Below are 17,694 nucleotides of genomic sequence, written 5' to 3'. Positions count from 1 at the left end.
TAGACTCTGGTGATTAGACAGATAATGAACTCCAGACTGAAGTTACAGTCTTCCAAGAATGATCTATTCTTTCACCACAGACAGACATCACTCATTGTAAAGACAGCTTTATTGGAAATGCAGGAGTTAGATTACTGTTTTCTCTGATTACAATTTTGGACAGATAACTTAACTGTAGCGGATTACATTTCGAAAGTAACCAAACCAACCCCGCTAACAGACGGAAGTTAAGCGGTGTCATCTTTATTAGCAAAAGCACCTAAAATTATATTGAAATTCACATCTTGAAAGATCATGTTAATGAGTCCTCTATTGAATAGAAGCTATCATAATGGCTTCCTGAGTCCTTTAGAGCCAAAGCAAAACACCGTTGGTAGGGCAGGTGATCACAGTTATCCCAGATTGATCCCAAATTAGTTCCTCTAACCATACAGCGCATTGTGACTAAGCATTCAGGTCCTGCTTCTCTATAGTGATGGGGGGGAGGGAATATTATTTTGGGATGATATTATATTGATATTTGACTGCAGATATCGATATATCAAAAATATATATATATATATATATATATACACACACACACACACACACTCACTCAGCAAAAAAAGAAATGTCCCTTTTTCAGGACCGTGTCTTTCAATGATAATTCGTAAAAATCCAGAGATCTTCATTGTAAAGGGTTTAAACACTGTTTCCCATTAACCATAAACAATTAATGTAAACAGTCGTTAAGACACCAACAGCTTACAGACGGTAGGCAATTAAGGTCACAAATATGAAAACTTAGGACACTAAAGAGGCCTTTCTACTGTCTCTGAAAAACACCAAAAGAAAGATGCCCAGGGTCCCTGCTCATCTGCTTGAACGTGCCTTAGGCATGCTGCAAGGAGGCATGAGGACTGCAGATGTGGCCAGGGCAATAAATTGCAATGTCCGCACTGTGATACGCCTAAGACAGCACTACAGGGAGACAGGACGGACAGCTGATCGTCCTCACCTTGGCAGACCACTTGTAACAACACCTGCACAGGATCGGATACTACGAACATCACACCTGCGGGACAGGTACAGGATGGCAACAACAACTGCCCGAGTTACACCAGGAACGCACAATCCCTCCATCAGTGCTCAGACTGTCTGCAATAGGCTGAGAGAGGCTGGACTGAGGGCTTGTAGGCCTGTTGTAAGGCAGGTCCTCACCAGACATCACCGGCAACAACGTTGCCTATGGGCAAAAACCCACAATTGCTGGATCAGGACTGGCAAAAAAGTGCTCTTCACTGACGAGTCGCGGTTTTGTCTCACCAGGGGTGATGGTTGGATTGGCGTTTATCGTCGAAGGAATCAGCGTTACACCGAGGCCTGTACTCTGGAGCGGGATCAATTTGGAGGTGAAGGGACCGTCATGGTCTGGGGTGGTGTGTCACAGCATCATTCCCAAAGATTGGAAAGCAGCTGCGGTCATCCCCCTCTTCAAAGGGGGGGACACTCTTGACCCAAACTGCTACAGACCTATATCTATCCTACCGTGCCTTTCTAAGGTCTTCGAAAGCCAAGTCAACAAACAGATTACCGACCATTTCGAATCTCACCATACCTTCTCTGCTATGCAATCTGGTTTCAGAGCTGGTCATGGGTGCACCTCAGCCACGCTCAAGGTCCTAAACGATATCTTAACCGCCATCGATAAGAAACATTACTGTGCAGCCGTATTCATTGATCTGGCCAAGGCTTTCGACTCTGTCAATCACCATATCCTCATCGGCAGACTCGACAGCCTTGGTTTCTCAAATGATTGCCTCGCCTGGTTCACCAACTACTTCTCTGATAGAGTTCAGTGTGTCAAGTCGGAGGGTCTGCTGTCCGGACCTCTGGCAGTCTCTATGGGGGTGCCACAGGGTTCAATTCTTGGACCGACTCTCTTCTCTGTATACATCAATGAGGTCGCTCTTGCTGCTGGTGAGTCCCTGATCCACCTCTACGCAGACGACACCATTCTGTATACTTCCGGCCCTTCTTTGGACACTGTGTTAACAACCCTCCAGGCAAGCTTCAATGCCATACAACTCTCCTTCCGTGGCCTCCAATTGCTCTTAAATACAAGTAAAACTAAATGCATGCTCTTCAACCGATCGCTACCTGCACCTACCCGCCTGTCCAACATCACTACTCTGGACGGCTCTGACTTAGAATACGTGGACAACTACAAATACTTAGGTGTCTGGTTAGACTGTAAACTCTCCTTCCAGACCCATATCAAACATCTCCAATCCAAAGTTAAATCTAGAATTGGCTTCCTATTTCGCAACAAAGCATCCTTCACTCATGCTGCCAAACATACCCTTGTAAAACTGACCATCCTACCAATCCTCGACTTTGGCGATGTCATTTACAAAATAGCCTCCAATACCCTACTCAACAAATTGGATGCAGTCTATCACAGTGCAATCCGTTTTATCACCAAAGCCCCATATACTACCCACCATTGCGACCTGTACGCTCTCGTTGGCTGGCCCTCGCTTCATACTCGTCGCCAAACCCACTGGCTCCATGTCATCTACAAGACCCTGCTAGGTAAAGTCCCCCCTTATCTCAGCTCGCTGGTCACCATAGCATCTCCCACCTGTAGCACACGCTCCAGCAGGTATATCTCTCTAGTCACCCCCAAGACCAATTCTTTCTTTGGCCGCCTCTCCTTCCAGTTCTCTGCTGCCAATGACTGGAATGAACTACAAAAATCTCTGAAACTGGAAACACTTATCTCCCTCACTAGCTTTAAGCACCAACTGTCAGAGCAGCTCACAGATTACTGCACCTGTACATAGCCCACCTAAAATTTAGCCCAAACAACTACCTCTTTCCCAACTGTATTTAATTTTTATTTATTTATTTATTTTGCTCCTTTGCACCCCATTATTTTTTTATTTCTACTTTGCACATTCTTCCATTGCAAAACTACCATTCCAGTATTTTACTTGCTATATTGTATTTACTTTGCCATCATGGCCTTTTTTTGCCTTTACCTCCCTTCTCACCTCATTTGCTCACATTGTATATAGACTTGTTTATACTGCATTATTGACTGTATGTTTGTTTTTACTCCATGTGTAACTCTGTGTCGTTTTATCTGTCGAACTGCTTTGCTTTATCTTGGCCAGGTCGCAATTGTAAATGAGAACTTGTTCTCAACTTGCCTACCTGGTTAAATAAAGGTAAAATAAATAAAATAAATAAAAATTGGACTGAGCTTGTTATTGCAGGCAATCTCAACACTGTGAGTTACAGGGAAGACATCTTCCTCCCTCATGTGGTACCCTTCCTGTAGGCTCATCCTGACATGACCCACCAGCATTGCAATGCCACCAGCCATACTGCTCGTTCTGTACGTGATTTCCTGCAAGACAGGAATGTCAGTGTTCTGCCATGGCCAGCAAAGAGCCCGGATCTCAATCCCATTGAGTACGTCTGGGACCTGTTGGATCGGAGGGTGAGGGCTAGGGCACAGAAATGTATGGGAACTTGCAGGTGCCTTGGTGGAAGAGTGGGGTAACATCTCACAGCAAGAACTGGCAAATCTGGTGCAGTCCATGAGGAGGAGATACACTGCAGTACTTAATGCAGCTGGTGGCCACACCAGATACTGACAGTTACTTTTGATTTTGTTCAGGGACACATTATTCCATTTGTGTTAGTCACATGTCTGTGGAACTTGTTCAGTTTATGTCTCAGTTGTTGAATCTTGTTATGTTCATACAAATATTTACACATGTTAAGTTTGCTGAAAATATACACAGTTGACAGTGAGAGGACGTTTCTTTTTTTGCTGAGTTTATATACCGTATATAGAGTACCAGTCAAAAGTTTGGGCACCTACTCATTCAAGGGTTTTTCTTTATGTTTACTATTTTCTACATTGTGGAATAATACTGAAGACATCAACACTACAAAATAACACATGGAATCATGTAGTATGCATAAAAGTGTGAAACAAATCAAAACATATTTTAGATTTTAAATTATTCAAAGTAGCCACCCTTTGCATTGAGGACAGCTTTGCACACTCATTCTCTCAACCAGCTTCACCTGGAATGCTTTTCCAACAGTCTTGAAGGAGTTCCCACATATAATGGGCACTTGTTGCCTGCTTTTCCTTCACTCTGTGGTCCAACTCATCCCAAACCATCTCAATTGGTTTGAGGTCAGGTGATTGTGGAGGCCAGGTCATCTGATGCAGCACTCCATCATTCTCCTTGCTGGTCAAATAGCCCTTACACAGCCTGGAGGTGTTTTTTGGGTCATTTTCATGTTGAAAAACAAATTAATAGTCCCACTAAGTGCAAACCAGATGTGATTGCGTTTCGATGCAGAATGCTGTGGTAGCCATGCTGGTTAAGTGTGCCTTTAATTCTAAATAAATCACTGACAGTGTCACCAGCAAAGCACCCCTACACAATCACACCTCCTCCTCCATGCTTCATGGTGGGAACCACACATGCGGAGATCATCCGTTCACCTACTCTGCATCTCACAAAGACATGGCGGTTGGAACAAGAAATCTCAAATTTGGACTCATCAGACCAAAGGACAGATTTCCAGCAGTCTAATGTCCATTGCACGTGTTTCTTGACCCAAGCAAGTCTCTACTTCTTATTGGTGTCCTTTAGTAGTGGTTTCTACGCAGCAATTCGACCATGAAGGCCTGATTCACGCAGTCTCCTCTGAACAGTTGATGTTGAGATGTGTCTGCTACTTGAACTCTGTGAAGCATTTATTTGGGCTGCAATTTCTGAGGCTGGTAACTCAAATGAACTTATCCTCTGCAGCAAAGGTAACTCTGGGCCTTCCTTTCCAATGGTGGTTGTCATGAGAGCCAGTTTCATCATAGCACTTGATGGTTTTTGTGACTGCACTTAAAGAAACTTTAAAAGTTCTTGACATTTTCCGTATTGACTGACCTTCATGTCTTAAAGTAATGACGGACTGTCATTTCTCTTTGCTTATTTGAGCTATTCTTGCCATAATATGAAGTTGGTATTTTACCAAACAGGGCTATCTTGTGTGTACCATCCCTACCTTGTCACAACACAACTGATTGTCTGAAATGCATTAAGGACAGAAATTCCACAAATTAGCTTTTGATAAGGCACACCTGTTAATTGAAATGCATTACAGGTGACAAGATAGGGACATCATGAAGCTGGTTGAGTGAATGCCAAGAGGGTGCAAAACTGCCATCAATGTAAAGGGTGGCTACTTTGAAGAATCTCAAATATAAAATATATTTTGATTTGTTTAACACTTTGTGTTATTTTATAGTTTTGATGTCTTCACTACCATTCTACAATGTAGAAAATAGTAAAAATAAAGAAATACCCTTGAATGAGTAGGTGTGTCAAAACTTTTGACTGGTACTGTGTGTATACATACAGTACCAGTACCAGTCAAAAGTTTGGACACACCTACTCATTCAAGGGTTTTTCTTTAATTTTACTATATATATATATATTTACCCTACATTACCTAAAGTATGTGGACACCTGCTCATCGAACATCTCATTCTAAGATCATGGTCATTAATATGGAGTTGGTCCCCCCTTTGCTACTGTAATAGCCTCCACTCTTCTGGGAAGGCTTCCACTAGATGTTGGAACATTGCTGCGTGGACTGCGTGGCATCAATTCAGCCACAAGAGCATTAGTGAGTTCTGGCACTGATGTTGGGTGATTAGGCCCGCAGTCGGCATTCCAATTCATCCATAATGTCATTGTATGCTGTAGCCTGGCCCGAAGCATGAAAAACAGTCCCAGACCATTATTCGTCCTCCACCAAACTTTACAGTTGGCACTATGCAGTGGGGCAGGTAGGATTATCCTGGCATCCGCCAAACCCAGATTTGATTGTCAGACTGCCAGATGGTGAAGGGTGATTCATCACTCCAGAGAACGTGTTTCCACTGCTCCAGAGTCCAATGGCGACGAGCTTTACACTACTCCAGCCGACGCTTGACATTACGCATGGGAATCTTAGGCTTGTATGCAGCTATTTAGCCATGGAGACCCATTTCATGAAGCTACCAACGAACAGTTCTTGAGCTGATGTTGCTTTGCTTCAAAAGGCATGCTTGGAACTCGGTAGTGAGTGTTGCGGCCGAGGACAGACCGGGACAGCTCTTGCAAGGAAGAAATTTGACAAACTGACTTGTTGGAAAGGTGGCATCCTATGACGGTGCCAAAGTCACTGAGCTCTTCAGTAAGGCCATTCTTCTGCAATTGTTTGTCTATGGAGATTGCATGGCTGTTAGCTCAATTTTATACACCTGTCAGCAATGGGTGTGGCTGAAATAGCCGAATCCACTCATTTGAAGGCGGTGTCCACATACTTTTATTATATAGTGTATATATACAGATTATTATTTAAAAAATGTTTGCTACTGTAGGTAACCTTAGCTAGAGTTTGTCAGCTGTACCTGCGCCAAAACTCCGGTATTTTTCATCCTATAGCTTGTTCACCATCTTCTTTTTAAATAGTGAACCAACATGTTTTCAGCACTTCAATTTCCCTGACTGATCAAAACTTGTTTTCTCATGCTTCTCTCGTCTCTCTGCAGAAGACATATGGTGAGCAATATAAAATCCAAATATAGAATTGTGAGAATTGCAGTACATATCGACTCCTTGTATCACATACTGGTAATTTCCAGTTGTACTTCTTTCCTAGTTTGAGAAACAATTTCCCAGATCCACATGGATCAGTTAAAAAATGACACAAGTCATGTTGTTCAGCATTACCTGAATGAACGCTCACTCACTCAGACACACATTGCATCGCAGTTCGCAGGTTCTGCTAAGCTAACCTTGTGCCACAGGAGTGCCCTAGCGCTTCTGTCAGATCTGATTCCAGAACAGCAGCCACAGCTATCTGAGTGAGCATGGCACCCATCTGCAGTGGAGGTCACATGACTACTTGATGATGATCTCGTTACCTTTCATTACTTTTTAGATGACCACAAGGCTGCTCGGCCAACCTGCAGCGGTGGAGAGCATCAATGGTTGTGTCCTCTGGGGGTTAAAACCATGAAGAAATGGTGCTTAGGGTACTCTAATCTCTGTAATCCCCCTCACAATGGAAAAGTAGCTGTATGTCCTGCATTATGTACTTGCTTATTATGGCTGTCCATCCAAATCATTGTCCAAGATGGCATTGCTCCCAATTTCCATGACTTTCAAGTTTATTGTTGTATTGTGTTGCACTTGAGCCATTACATGTGGAGGTGCAAGGGCAAGCCAAAGTCAGAGCCACGAGGGGCAGATGATTCTGAGGCAGAGTGAGAAGTGGCGGTCATACAGTACAGTATGTGTACAGCTATCTTTACCCCTACCATATAAACAGTGTTCTTTACCCCTACCATATAAACAGTGTTCTTTACCCCTACCATATAAACAGTGTTCTTTACCCCTCCCATATCAACATCTCTCTTTACCCCTACCATATCAACAGCTATCTTTACCCCTACCATATCAACAGCTACCTTTACCCTTACCATATCAACAGCTACCTTTACCCCTACCATATCAACAGCTCCCTTTACCCCTACCATATCAACAGCTCCCTTTACCCCTACCATATCAACAGCTATCTTTACCCCTACCATATCAACAGCTATCTTTATCCCTACCATAACAACAGCTATCTTTACCCCTCCCATATCAACAGCTATCTCTACCCCTCCCATATAAACAGTGTTCTTTACCCCTGCCATATCAACAGCTATCTTTACCCCTACCATGTCAACAGCTACCTTTACCCTTACCATATCAACAGCTACCTTTACCCCTACCATATCAACAGCTATCTTTATCCCTACCATATCAACAGCTATCTTTACCCCTACCATATCAACAGCTATCTTTATCCCTACCATATCAACAGCTATCTTTACCCCTACCATATCAACAGCTATCTTTATCCCTACCATATCAACAGCTATCTTTACCCCTACCATATCAACAGCTACCTTTACCCCTCCCATATCAACAGCTATCTCTACCCCTCCCATATCAACAGCTATCTTTACCCCTACCATATCAACAGCTATCTTTACCCCTACCATGTAAACAGTGTTCTTTACCCCTACCATGTAAACAGTGTTCTTTACCCCTACCATATAAACAGTGTTCTTTACCCCTACCATATAAACAGTGTTCTTTACCCCTACCATATAAACAGTGTTCTTTACCCCTACCATATAAACAGTGTTCTCTACCCCTCCCATATCAACAGCTATCTTTACCCCTACCATATCAAATCAAATGATATTTGTCACATGCGTAGAATACAACAGGTGTAGACCTTACCGTGAAATGACCTTACCAACAATGCAGTTTTAAGCAAAATAAGAGTCAAGAAAAAGATTGACTAAATAAACTAAAGTAAAAAATAAAATAGCAACAATAAAATAACTATAACAAAGCTATATACAGGGGGTACCGATACCAAGTCAATGTGTGGGGGTACAGGTTAGTCGAGGTAATTGATTTAATATGTACATGGTAGGGGTAAAGTGACTATGCATAGATATTAGATAATGAACAGTGAGTAGAAGTAGTGTGAAAAAAGGGGGGTCAATGCAAATAGTCCGGTAGCCATTTGATTATCTGTTCAGCAGACGTATGGCTATGTCCCACCCGTCTCCCCCATCTCATCAACAGCCAACACGCTTATACGGTGAGGCGTCTCTTGAAGGTTCGACCTCGGGGCATGGGGTTCTAGTACCTGGTTGACTGGGAGGGTTATGGCCCGGAGGAGAGGTGCTGGGTCCCTCCTAGGGAGATCCTGGACCCAAGCCTCATCACAGATTTTCAACACCAACACCCCGGTCAACCAGGTATGTGCCCAGGTGGGACCCCAGGTGGCGACCCTAGAGGGGGGTACTGTCACACCCTGATCTGTTTCACCTGTCCTTGTGATTGTCTCCACCCCCCTCCAGGTGTCACCCATCTTCCCCATTATCCCCTGTGTATTTATGCGTTCTCTGTCTGTCTGTGGCCTGTTTGTCTTGTTTTTCAAGTCAATCAGCATTTTTGTTATCAGCTCCTGCTTTTTCCAGTCTCTCTTTTTCTCGCCCTCCTGGTTTTGGCCCTTGCCTGTCTTGACTCTGAGCCAGCCTGCATGATCACATTGCCTGCTCCTGACCCTGAGCCTGCCTGCACCTTTTCCCCACCTCTGGATTGTTGACCTCTGCCTATCCTGACCCTGAGCCTGCCTGCCGTCCGGCAGTGATGTACTGGGCTACCCTTTGTAGCGCCTTGCGGTCGGAGGCCAAGCAGTTGCCATACCAGGCTATGACAAGACCAGTGCTCTTGATGGTACAGCTGTATACATTTTGAGGACCCATGACAAATCTTTTCAGTCTCCTCAGGGGGAATAGACGTTGTCGTGCCCTCTTCACGACTGTTTTGGTGTTTTTAGACCATGATAGTTTGTTGGTGATATGTACACCAAGGAATTTGAAGCTCTCAACCTGCTCTACTACAGCCCCATCGATGAGAATGGGGCCGTGCTCAGTCCTCCTTTTCCTATAGTCCATGATAATCTCCTTTGTCTTGATCACATTGAGGGAGAGGTTGTTGTCCATCTCCTAGACACTTCCAGGTCTCTGACCTCCTCCCTATAGGCTGTCTCATCGTTGTTGGTGATCAGGCCTACCACTGTTGTGTCGTCTGCAAACTTAATGATGGTGTTGGAGTCGTACCTGGCCACACAGTCATGGGTGAACAGGGTGTACAGGAGGGGACTAAGCATGCACCCCTGGGGGGCCTTAGCTTAGTGATGAGCTTTGAGGGCACCATGGTGTTGAACTCTGAGCTATAGTTAATGAATAGCATTCTCATGTAGGTGTTCCTTTTGTCCAGGTGGGAATGGGCAGTGTTGAGTGCAATAGAGATTCCATCATCTGTGGATCTGTTGGTGGTCTGCTTGAAACATGTAAGTATTACAGACTCGGCCAGGGACAGGTTGAAAATGTCAGTGAAGACACTTGCCAGTTGGTCAGCGTGTGCTCAAAGTACACGTCCTGGTAATCCGTTTGGCCCTGTGACCTTGTGAATGTTGACCTGTTTAAAGGTCTTCCTCACATCAGCTGTGGCGAGCGTGATCACAGAGTCATCCAGAACAGCTGGTGCTCTCATGCATGCTTCAGTGTTGCTTGCCTCGAAGTGCACATATAAGTAATTTAGCTCATCTGGTAGGCTTGTGTCACTGGGCAGCTCGTGGCTGGGCTTTCCTTTGTAGTCCGTAATAGTTTGCAAGCCCTGCCACATCTGACAAGTGTCAGAACCGGTGTAGTAGGATTCAATCTTAGTCCTGGAAAGAAAGCTCTGCTGTTGGGACAGCTTTATGTGGGCCCTAAACGTTTGTGCGCACCGCTTGTTGCTGTTATAGTGCCATGAATTTAGTATTGTGTGTTGTGTAGTGGCTTTGCTGGCATGCATCTAAAAAATATATTTGGGGAGTTTGCACCACTAAAATCACCACTACCATCGGCCAGTGTCGCACTTCTGCATCTGCGTCGAAAGGTGACAGAGCTAGAGAGGTGTTTGTCAGACCATGAGACTTCTCACTAAATGTCTGTAACGTCCGAACAGTTTGACCTAGAAACTATTATGACTACACTATGGAAATTGTGTTCTCTGTTTCTACGACCCCTACAATTGTCAGGAGACTCTTTGATGTGCCAACTTCTGTTTTGTAGCGTCTGAACCATTTGGGCTACTAATGGGACACCACAGTGGAAAGGGTAGATTCTCCCAAACACAATGGTGTTCTCCTTTTTGTTTTATAACCCACACAATTGTCATAGGACTCCTCTTGTGGTAACCAGTACCGGCTTTAAAAAAACTAATGAAAGTATGAAGATAATTTTGTGTCTACCCAAAAAAGAAGGGGTAAATACGTATGTATATATATTTCCTGATTTATTTATTTATTTTTACATCTCCTAGATTTTTGTCCAGCTTCTGTCAAAGCTTTGGATGTGTGTAAAACCCTCCAGTCTAAGTTGCCTTAATATTATATGCCCACGGGCAACAATTAAGGTGCCTGTAGGCCTAACTGAGACACAGTCTACTTAAAACAAGTTGTGGTTTTGTTTTTATTAGAACTTGAAAAAAAGTATTTTGCCTACATCAGTGTAAATGTTATGTATATACAGTCAGAAGTTTACATACACCTTAGCCAAATACATTTAAACGTTAAACTTTTTCACTATTCCTGACATTTAATCCAAGTAAGAATGCCCTGTTTTAGGTCAGTTAGGATCACCACTTTATTTTAAGAATGTGAAATGTCAGAATAATAGTAGAGAGAATTATTTATTTCAGATTTTATTTATTTCATCACATTCCCAGTGGGTCAGAAGTTTACATAATCTCAATTGGTAGCATTGCCTTTAAATTGTTTAACTTGCGTCAAATGTTTTGGGTAGCCTTCTACAAGCTTCCCACAATAAATTGGGTGAATTTTGGCCCATTCCTCCTGACAGAGCTTGTGTAACTGAGTCAGGTTTGTAGGCCTCCTTGCTCGCACATGCTTTTTCAGTTCTGCCCACAAATATTTCATGGGATTGAGGTCAGGGCTTTGTGATGGCCACTCCAATACCTTGACTTTGTTGTCCTTAAGCCATTTTGCTACCAATTTGGAAGTATGCTTGGGGTCATTGTCCATTTGGAAGACCCATTCGCAACCAAGCTTTAACTTCCTGACTGATGTTTTGAGATGTTGCTTCAATATATCCACATAATTTTCCTACCTCATGATGCCATCTATTTTGTGAAGTGCACCCGTCCCTCCTACAGCAAAGCACTCCTACAACATGATGCCGCCACCCCTGTTCTTCACGGTCGGGATGGTGTTCTTCGGCTTGCAAGCTTCCCTCTTTTTCCTCCAAACATAACAATGGTCATTATGGCCAAACAAGTTCTATTTTTGTTTCATCAGACCAGAGGACATTTCTCCAAAAAGTACGATCTTTGTCCCCAAACCGTAGTCTGGCATTTTTATGGCCTTTCAGGTTATACTGTGGATATTGATACTTTGTACCTGTTTCCTCTAGCATCTTCACAAGGTCCTTTGCTGTTGTTCTGGGATTGATTTGCACTTTTCGCACCAAAGAACGTTCATCTCTAGGAGACAGAACGGGGTCTCCTTCCAGAGTGGTATGATGGCTGCGTGGTCCCATGGTGTTTATACTTGCGTACTATTGTTTGTACTGAGGAGCGCGGTACCTTCAGGCGTTTGGAAATTGCTCCCAAGGATGAACAAGACGTGTGGAGGTTTAAAAAAAAATTCTGAGGTCTTGGCTGATTTCTTTTGATTTTCCCATGATGTCAAGCAAAGAGGCACTGAGTTTGAAGGTAGGTCTTGAAATACATCCACAGGTACAAGTCCAATTGACTCAAAGTATGTCAATTAGCCTAATCAGAAGCATCTAAAGCCATGATATCATTTTCTGGAATTTTCTAAGTTGTTAAAAGGCACCGTCAACTTAGTGTATGTAAACCTTCTGACCCACTGGAAGTGTGATTCAGTGAATTATAAGTGAAAAAATCTGTCTGTAAACAATTGTTGGAAAAATTACTTGTGTCATGCACAAGTAGATGTCCTAACCGACTTGCCAAAACTATAGTTTGAAGAAATTTGTGGAGTGGTTGAAAAATAAGTTTGAATGATTCCAACCTAAGTGTATGTAAACTTCCGACTTCAACTGTAATTCCATATTGAAGCCATGCAATTACTTAGAACAATGTGAACTGCTAACATGTTAAACATATTTAGCAAAGATGGGACAGGGTTACATTTTGAAATGTTCTTTCTGTAGGCTATTTAAAATACTAAGCTATAAGGAATAACATTTGAATTGGAGTTGTTGTCAATGCAATACATAACAAAACGGAAATAAACATCTTGAAGCAACCACATATTTAGCCATGGAGCATGTTCTGATTGGCTAGTGAGGAGTCATGCCCCGACACACCTACAACTAATTTATTCATCAAAACCCAGCCCTTTCGCGCCACTGCCACCTCTTGCACTCATAATTCCTGCAGTGAAAATAGCAAAAATATTTCTGACACACCCCCAGACCTACAGCTTACTGCCAGCGTAAATATTTACCATTGCATTAGGTTTGTTAAAATAGCCCGTAGATTCTTTAGAGATGCTTCCAATCAAATCTGATATCTCAATTTCAGTTTGTAGCTTTCAACATGGGACATTGTTTTAACAAGGACAGCTTCAAACATCAACCCTAAGCATCAGCCCAACAATATGAAGAATATGATGTGGCTTTTGAGTACTCTGGCAAAATTCAGAGCAGTAAAACAAAATGGACACAGTTGGTCTTTAACAGTGTGTATGCCTCCGGGCTGTAGCCTACATAATCATCTGCACCAGTGCTTATCAATTCAAGTCAAGTGGGCCTACCTACAGGGTTGCACATTTTGTTCTAACCCACCACACCATTAACACGTGACTATCAGTTGATTAGCTGAATCAGGTCTGTGCACTGCCATGCTGTGATAGCAAAATTGTGCAACCGGAATTGAAAAATGCTGCTGGGCAATTCCACGGTAACAGAATTACACTCAGACTCAGATATTTCACTCTAAAATATATGACAAACAACAAACAATGATTTAAAAGTTTAACAAAACATACAAGTCTATGCACAAGGAATACTTTTAACAATTTACACAGAAAATTTCACAAAAACACATTTATTCAAATAACTATGCAGATGCAAAGTTTGTTAACAGAATTATGGTAAAATTTCCCTCCGTTTATGCGACCACGTTTTCCAAAAACTCTTGTTAAATATCTGTTCCGAATTAAGATGAAAATATTTCTGCAGAAAGAATGTGATGTCTGCTATGACATGACACTTTGAAAAAAGGGTAGTAGCAGGTGACCCAACTGTGGTTTGTGACTACTATGATTTCCCATTGTAGTCAATTCAATTGCAGTAAATCCGTTAGCGATTTGGTAACAGTATTTCACATTTGAATCACTTAATAATTCATAAACCAAATTGATATCAGTAACACTTTAAATAAATGGTGAGTCTCCCTTTACTTCGACTTACTTCTGTGAACTTTCATTATCCTCCTTATGAGGGAGAGAATTCTGAAAATATTTTAAAGATATGTGGGGTTTTGGTAACGGAATAACAAGGCACAAGGCAATGTTTCTTTAACTTACAGAAGGCAAATAATTTATCCAAAATGAATTATAAGTGTTGATATTAGTTGGCAGGGGTATTTTACTTCAACATTATTGTGTTTGTAATAACTTTTTTAAATGTTCTGGTAGATCCCTTTTCCATCTGTTTGACCAGGAATCAAAGCCATTACATATGCCTACTTTTTTAAGATGGAAAATGGTTGAAAAATATATATATGCCTTCATTTCCCCAAAATATAGACTCTTGTTTTCATTTGACACCCAATTTGAAATTATCCTATGAACTTCACATGTTGGTGATCATGGGTCATTTTATATGGAAATGACCTGGACGCGGTTTCCCAAAAGCTTCGTTAGAACCATAGGATCCTAACGAATTTAGCATTAAAATGCTTTTGTGAAACGGGCTCTGGTTTAAATGCTCTGCCTTCCAGATTTCCGCACTTTCAGCACCACGGACAGCGAAACGCTAAACGCGGCTCGGCCAGAAGTTGGTTTACGTGTCATTTTCAGCTCCGTGAACATCGACATCGAAAGCATCTGGTTGAACTTGAAGCATCAAGGGTAGGCTACATACAGTACGCTGCGTGCTCTCATCAAACTGTTGCTTCTCTCCTCCTCCAATGTCAAATCAATAGTTTTCAGCCTTTGTTTCCTCTTTGTTGAACACCAATCAATAGTTCTGGAGTCTGGGTATTTTTCGAATCTACAGTGTAATACAAACATGCAAAGCCGTGTGTGTGTGTGTGTGTGTGTGTGTGTGTGTGTGTGTGTGTGTGTGTGTGTGTGTGTGTGTGTGTGTGTGTGTGTGTGTGTGTGTGTGTGTGTGTGTGTGTGTGTGTGTGTGTGTGTGTGTGTGTGTGTGTGTGTGTGTGTGTGTGTGCATTTTGAGCGAACTGATTCAACATGACTCATTCAAATTGCCAGGAACAGACTTCTCCAATACTACTGATGCGATTAACCCCTACCTCTAGGGTTACCAGTGGTGGAAAAAGTACACAATTATCAAAAGTACAGATACCTTGATAGAAAATGACTCAAGTAAAAGTCACCCATTAAAATTCTACTTGAGTAAAAGTCTAAAAGTATTTGGTTTTAAACATACTTAAGTCTCAAAAGTAAATGTCATTGCTAAAATATACCTAAGTATCAGTAAAAGTAATTTCAAATTGCTTATGTTAAGCAAACCAGACCGCACCATTTTCTTTTTTGAACTTTTTTTTTTTTACAGATAGCCAGGGGTACACTCCAACGACATAATTAACAAACGCCAGATCAGAGACAGTAGGGATGACCAGGGTTGTTCTCTTGATAAATGTGTGAATTGGACCCTTTTCCTGTCCTGCTAAGCATTTAAAATGTAGCGAGTACTTTTGGGAGTCAGGCAAAATGTATGGAGTAAAAACGAAATTATTTTATTTAGGAATGTAGTGAAGTAAAAGTTGTCAAAAATATAAATAGTAAAGTGCAGTTACCACCAAAAAAACAAGTTAAGTAGTACTTTCAAGTATTATTACTTAAGTACTTTACACCACTACTAGCACTTTCCAAATAATTCGGCCTACATGGACCGAGCATGAAGACGAGGGATAGGGTAGCGTTGGTTGTAGTATGCTAAGTAGCAACTATTGTAGTAGCGAGTTGTCGTGGTGCTATGTTATAAATGCCGACAAGTATATGGCCTACGCATAGTCAGACTCTAAAACGTAAGCTACACCTGTTGGCAGAACGCTATCTCATTGCCCCCTCGTGGTTTCCAGTCGAATAGCCTTTTCAGCGATGTAGGCTCTGCTGCTCTTCAACACATGGATAGAACACTATGATTGACGCATTTTCAGAAGTCAAACAATTAAATACAGTCTATGAATGAATGATAAGGATACTGTAGCCTTATAGGTTGTATGGGTATAGACACTGGTGATACAGTCTAATAGAGGTAGCCCATCTAGCCCCTAAGAGGGTATAGGCTATCATCCCACGCAATAACCTAGGCTTTGCATTATCTTATTTTTGACCAGTTATCTTCAGCCATTAAGCACAGCTGATAAACTATATGGTTTGTAAACTATAATTAGTCTCGCGTGATTTAAAGATATATGAAACATTAATTGAATGACATTGTGATCGTTAGCTGAGAATATCCTACAGTAGCCTAGCCTATAATAACCTGTATGACCAAACATGATATCATCACAACGCTTCTTCATTAGAAAATAAGCAGCTTTGAATGAGAAAAGTCAATGAAATTGAAAACAAGCAATCAAAAATGAAAAATGTCTATATAAATACAGTATGGACTCACCAACTCCGATTTTTTCATCTTCTGTTGGTATCCACATTTTGGATTTTTTTGTTATTTTCCCACTAGGAGACCAAGCCTCATTCTGTCGATATCGTGGGATAATGTAGCTAAATGAAATCTATAAGAATATCCCAGACTCCTTCGATTCGAACGGGATAAACTCCATAGAAATCTATAACATAAAAAGGACCACAAATGTCTTAACCCGCGATTTCTTTATCTCCCGGGTCTGCTCTGCTCGCCGTCTCCTAGTCACACACTGATGCAGTCTCTGTGTCCACCTACCCAACACACACGGTAATCTAATCTCTGAACGCTATTATTGCAGCAGCATCTCGATAGGAACGGGAATAGTTTTTTTAACGGTTTATTTATTTATTTCCCAGGTAGTCATTAGCCTATGGCTCAGCTACCAAATCGGATATCGGGTCCCACTCCCGGCGGTAGAGTTGAGTCGTTAGATGATAATTAGCAGTCGTGATATTGTCCGCCGGTCCAAACTGGTCTTGGGGTGCAAGAACAATTCAGAAAACTGCGATATACAGTAAAATACGCCATCTTCATGGTCATCACGACTCGTTTTGTCAATACCGCTGTGTCAAGCATTTGCAAATGTAGATTGGACTGTCGGTGAGTAACTCGATGGCAATTGCATCTATCACTAACTGCGCTTTCACGGTCATGGGCTACCTCGGCAGCATCTGATTTCACTGCGCTTAAAATTGAATCTGCTGAACCAAGCTGCATATGCTATTAGACTACATCAGTTATGGAACCAAGACAGATGTGGTAAGGCTTTTCTAGACGATAATTACAGAAGAATAGGCCAACCACCATCAGCAAATGGTTGCAGAACCTCTATTTTCCAATAAACACTGAACATACTCCTTGGGATATACATTTTGGATTTTGGCCTATGTTTAATTCACATGAATTAATAAAAAATGGAAAAGGTGAACTTGCTCTTAATTACAGTGCATAGCCTACTCAATAAAACCCCCCCCAAAAAATTGGGGCAAAATTGGCAATGTGTTCTGGTTTGGAGGGAATAGGCCTAAATTATGATCAACTGGTAGCCTAGGTTGTATTCAGAAACAACCCCTTGTCAAAGGATATATAGTGTAACCTGCATGTAACATTCTCACATATAAACGCCA

The 17,694-nt window shown here is 42.0% G+C and overlaps 1 protein-coding gene across 1 annotated transcript in view; it reads right to left on the bottom strand.

Annotated features, from left to right (window-relative positions):
- LOC109869781 (dedicator of cytokinesis protein 3) overlaps nt 1-17,264 on the bottom strand; it is a 93,832-nt gene extending 76,568 nt beyond the window's left edge. The window contains exon 1 of the mRNA XM_031803457.1: nt 16,538-17,264. Within this exon, the coding sequence (XP_031659317.1) occupies nt 16,538-16,574 (37 nt within the window). The 5' untranslated portion in view covers nt 16,575-17,264. The remainder of the gene's footprint in view (nt 1-16,537) is intronic.
- Between the last annotated feature and the right edge of the window lie 430 nt (nt 17,265-17,694).

Source organism: Oncorhynchus kisutch, linkage group LG24 (assembly GCF_002021735.2).
Source record: "Oncorhynchus kisutch isolate 150728-3 linkage group LG24, Okis_V2, whole genome shotgun sequence".
In the NCBI taxonomy this organism is placed as follows: Eukaryota; Metazoa; Chordata; class Actinopteri; order Salmoniformes; family Salmonidae; genus Oncorhynchus; species Oncorhynchus kisutch.
Note: the sequence above shows the minus strand (reverse complement) of the source record. Positions and strands in the feature narration are given on the sequence as shown.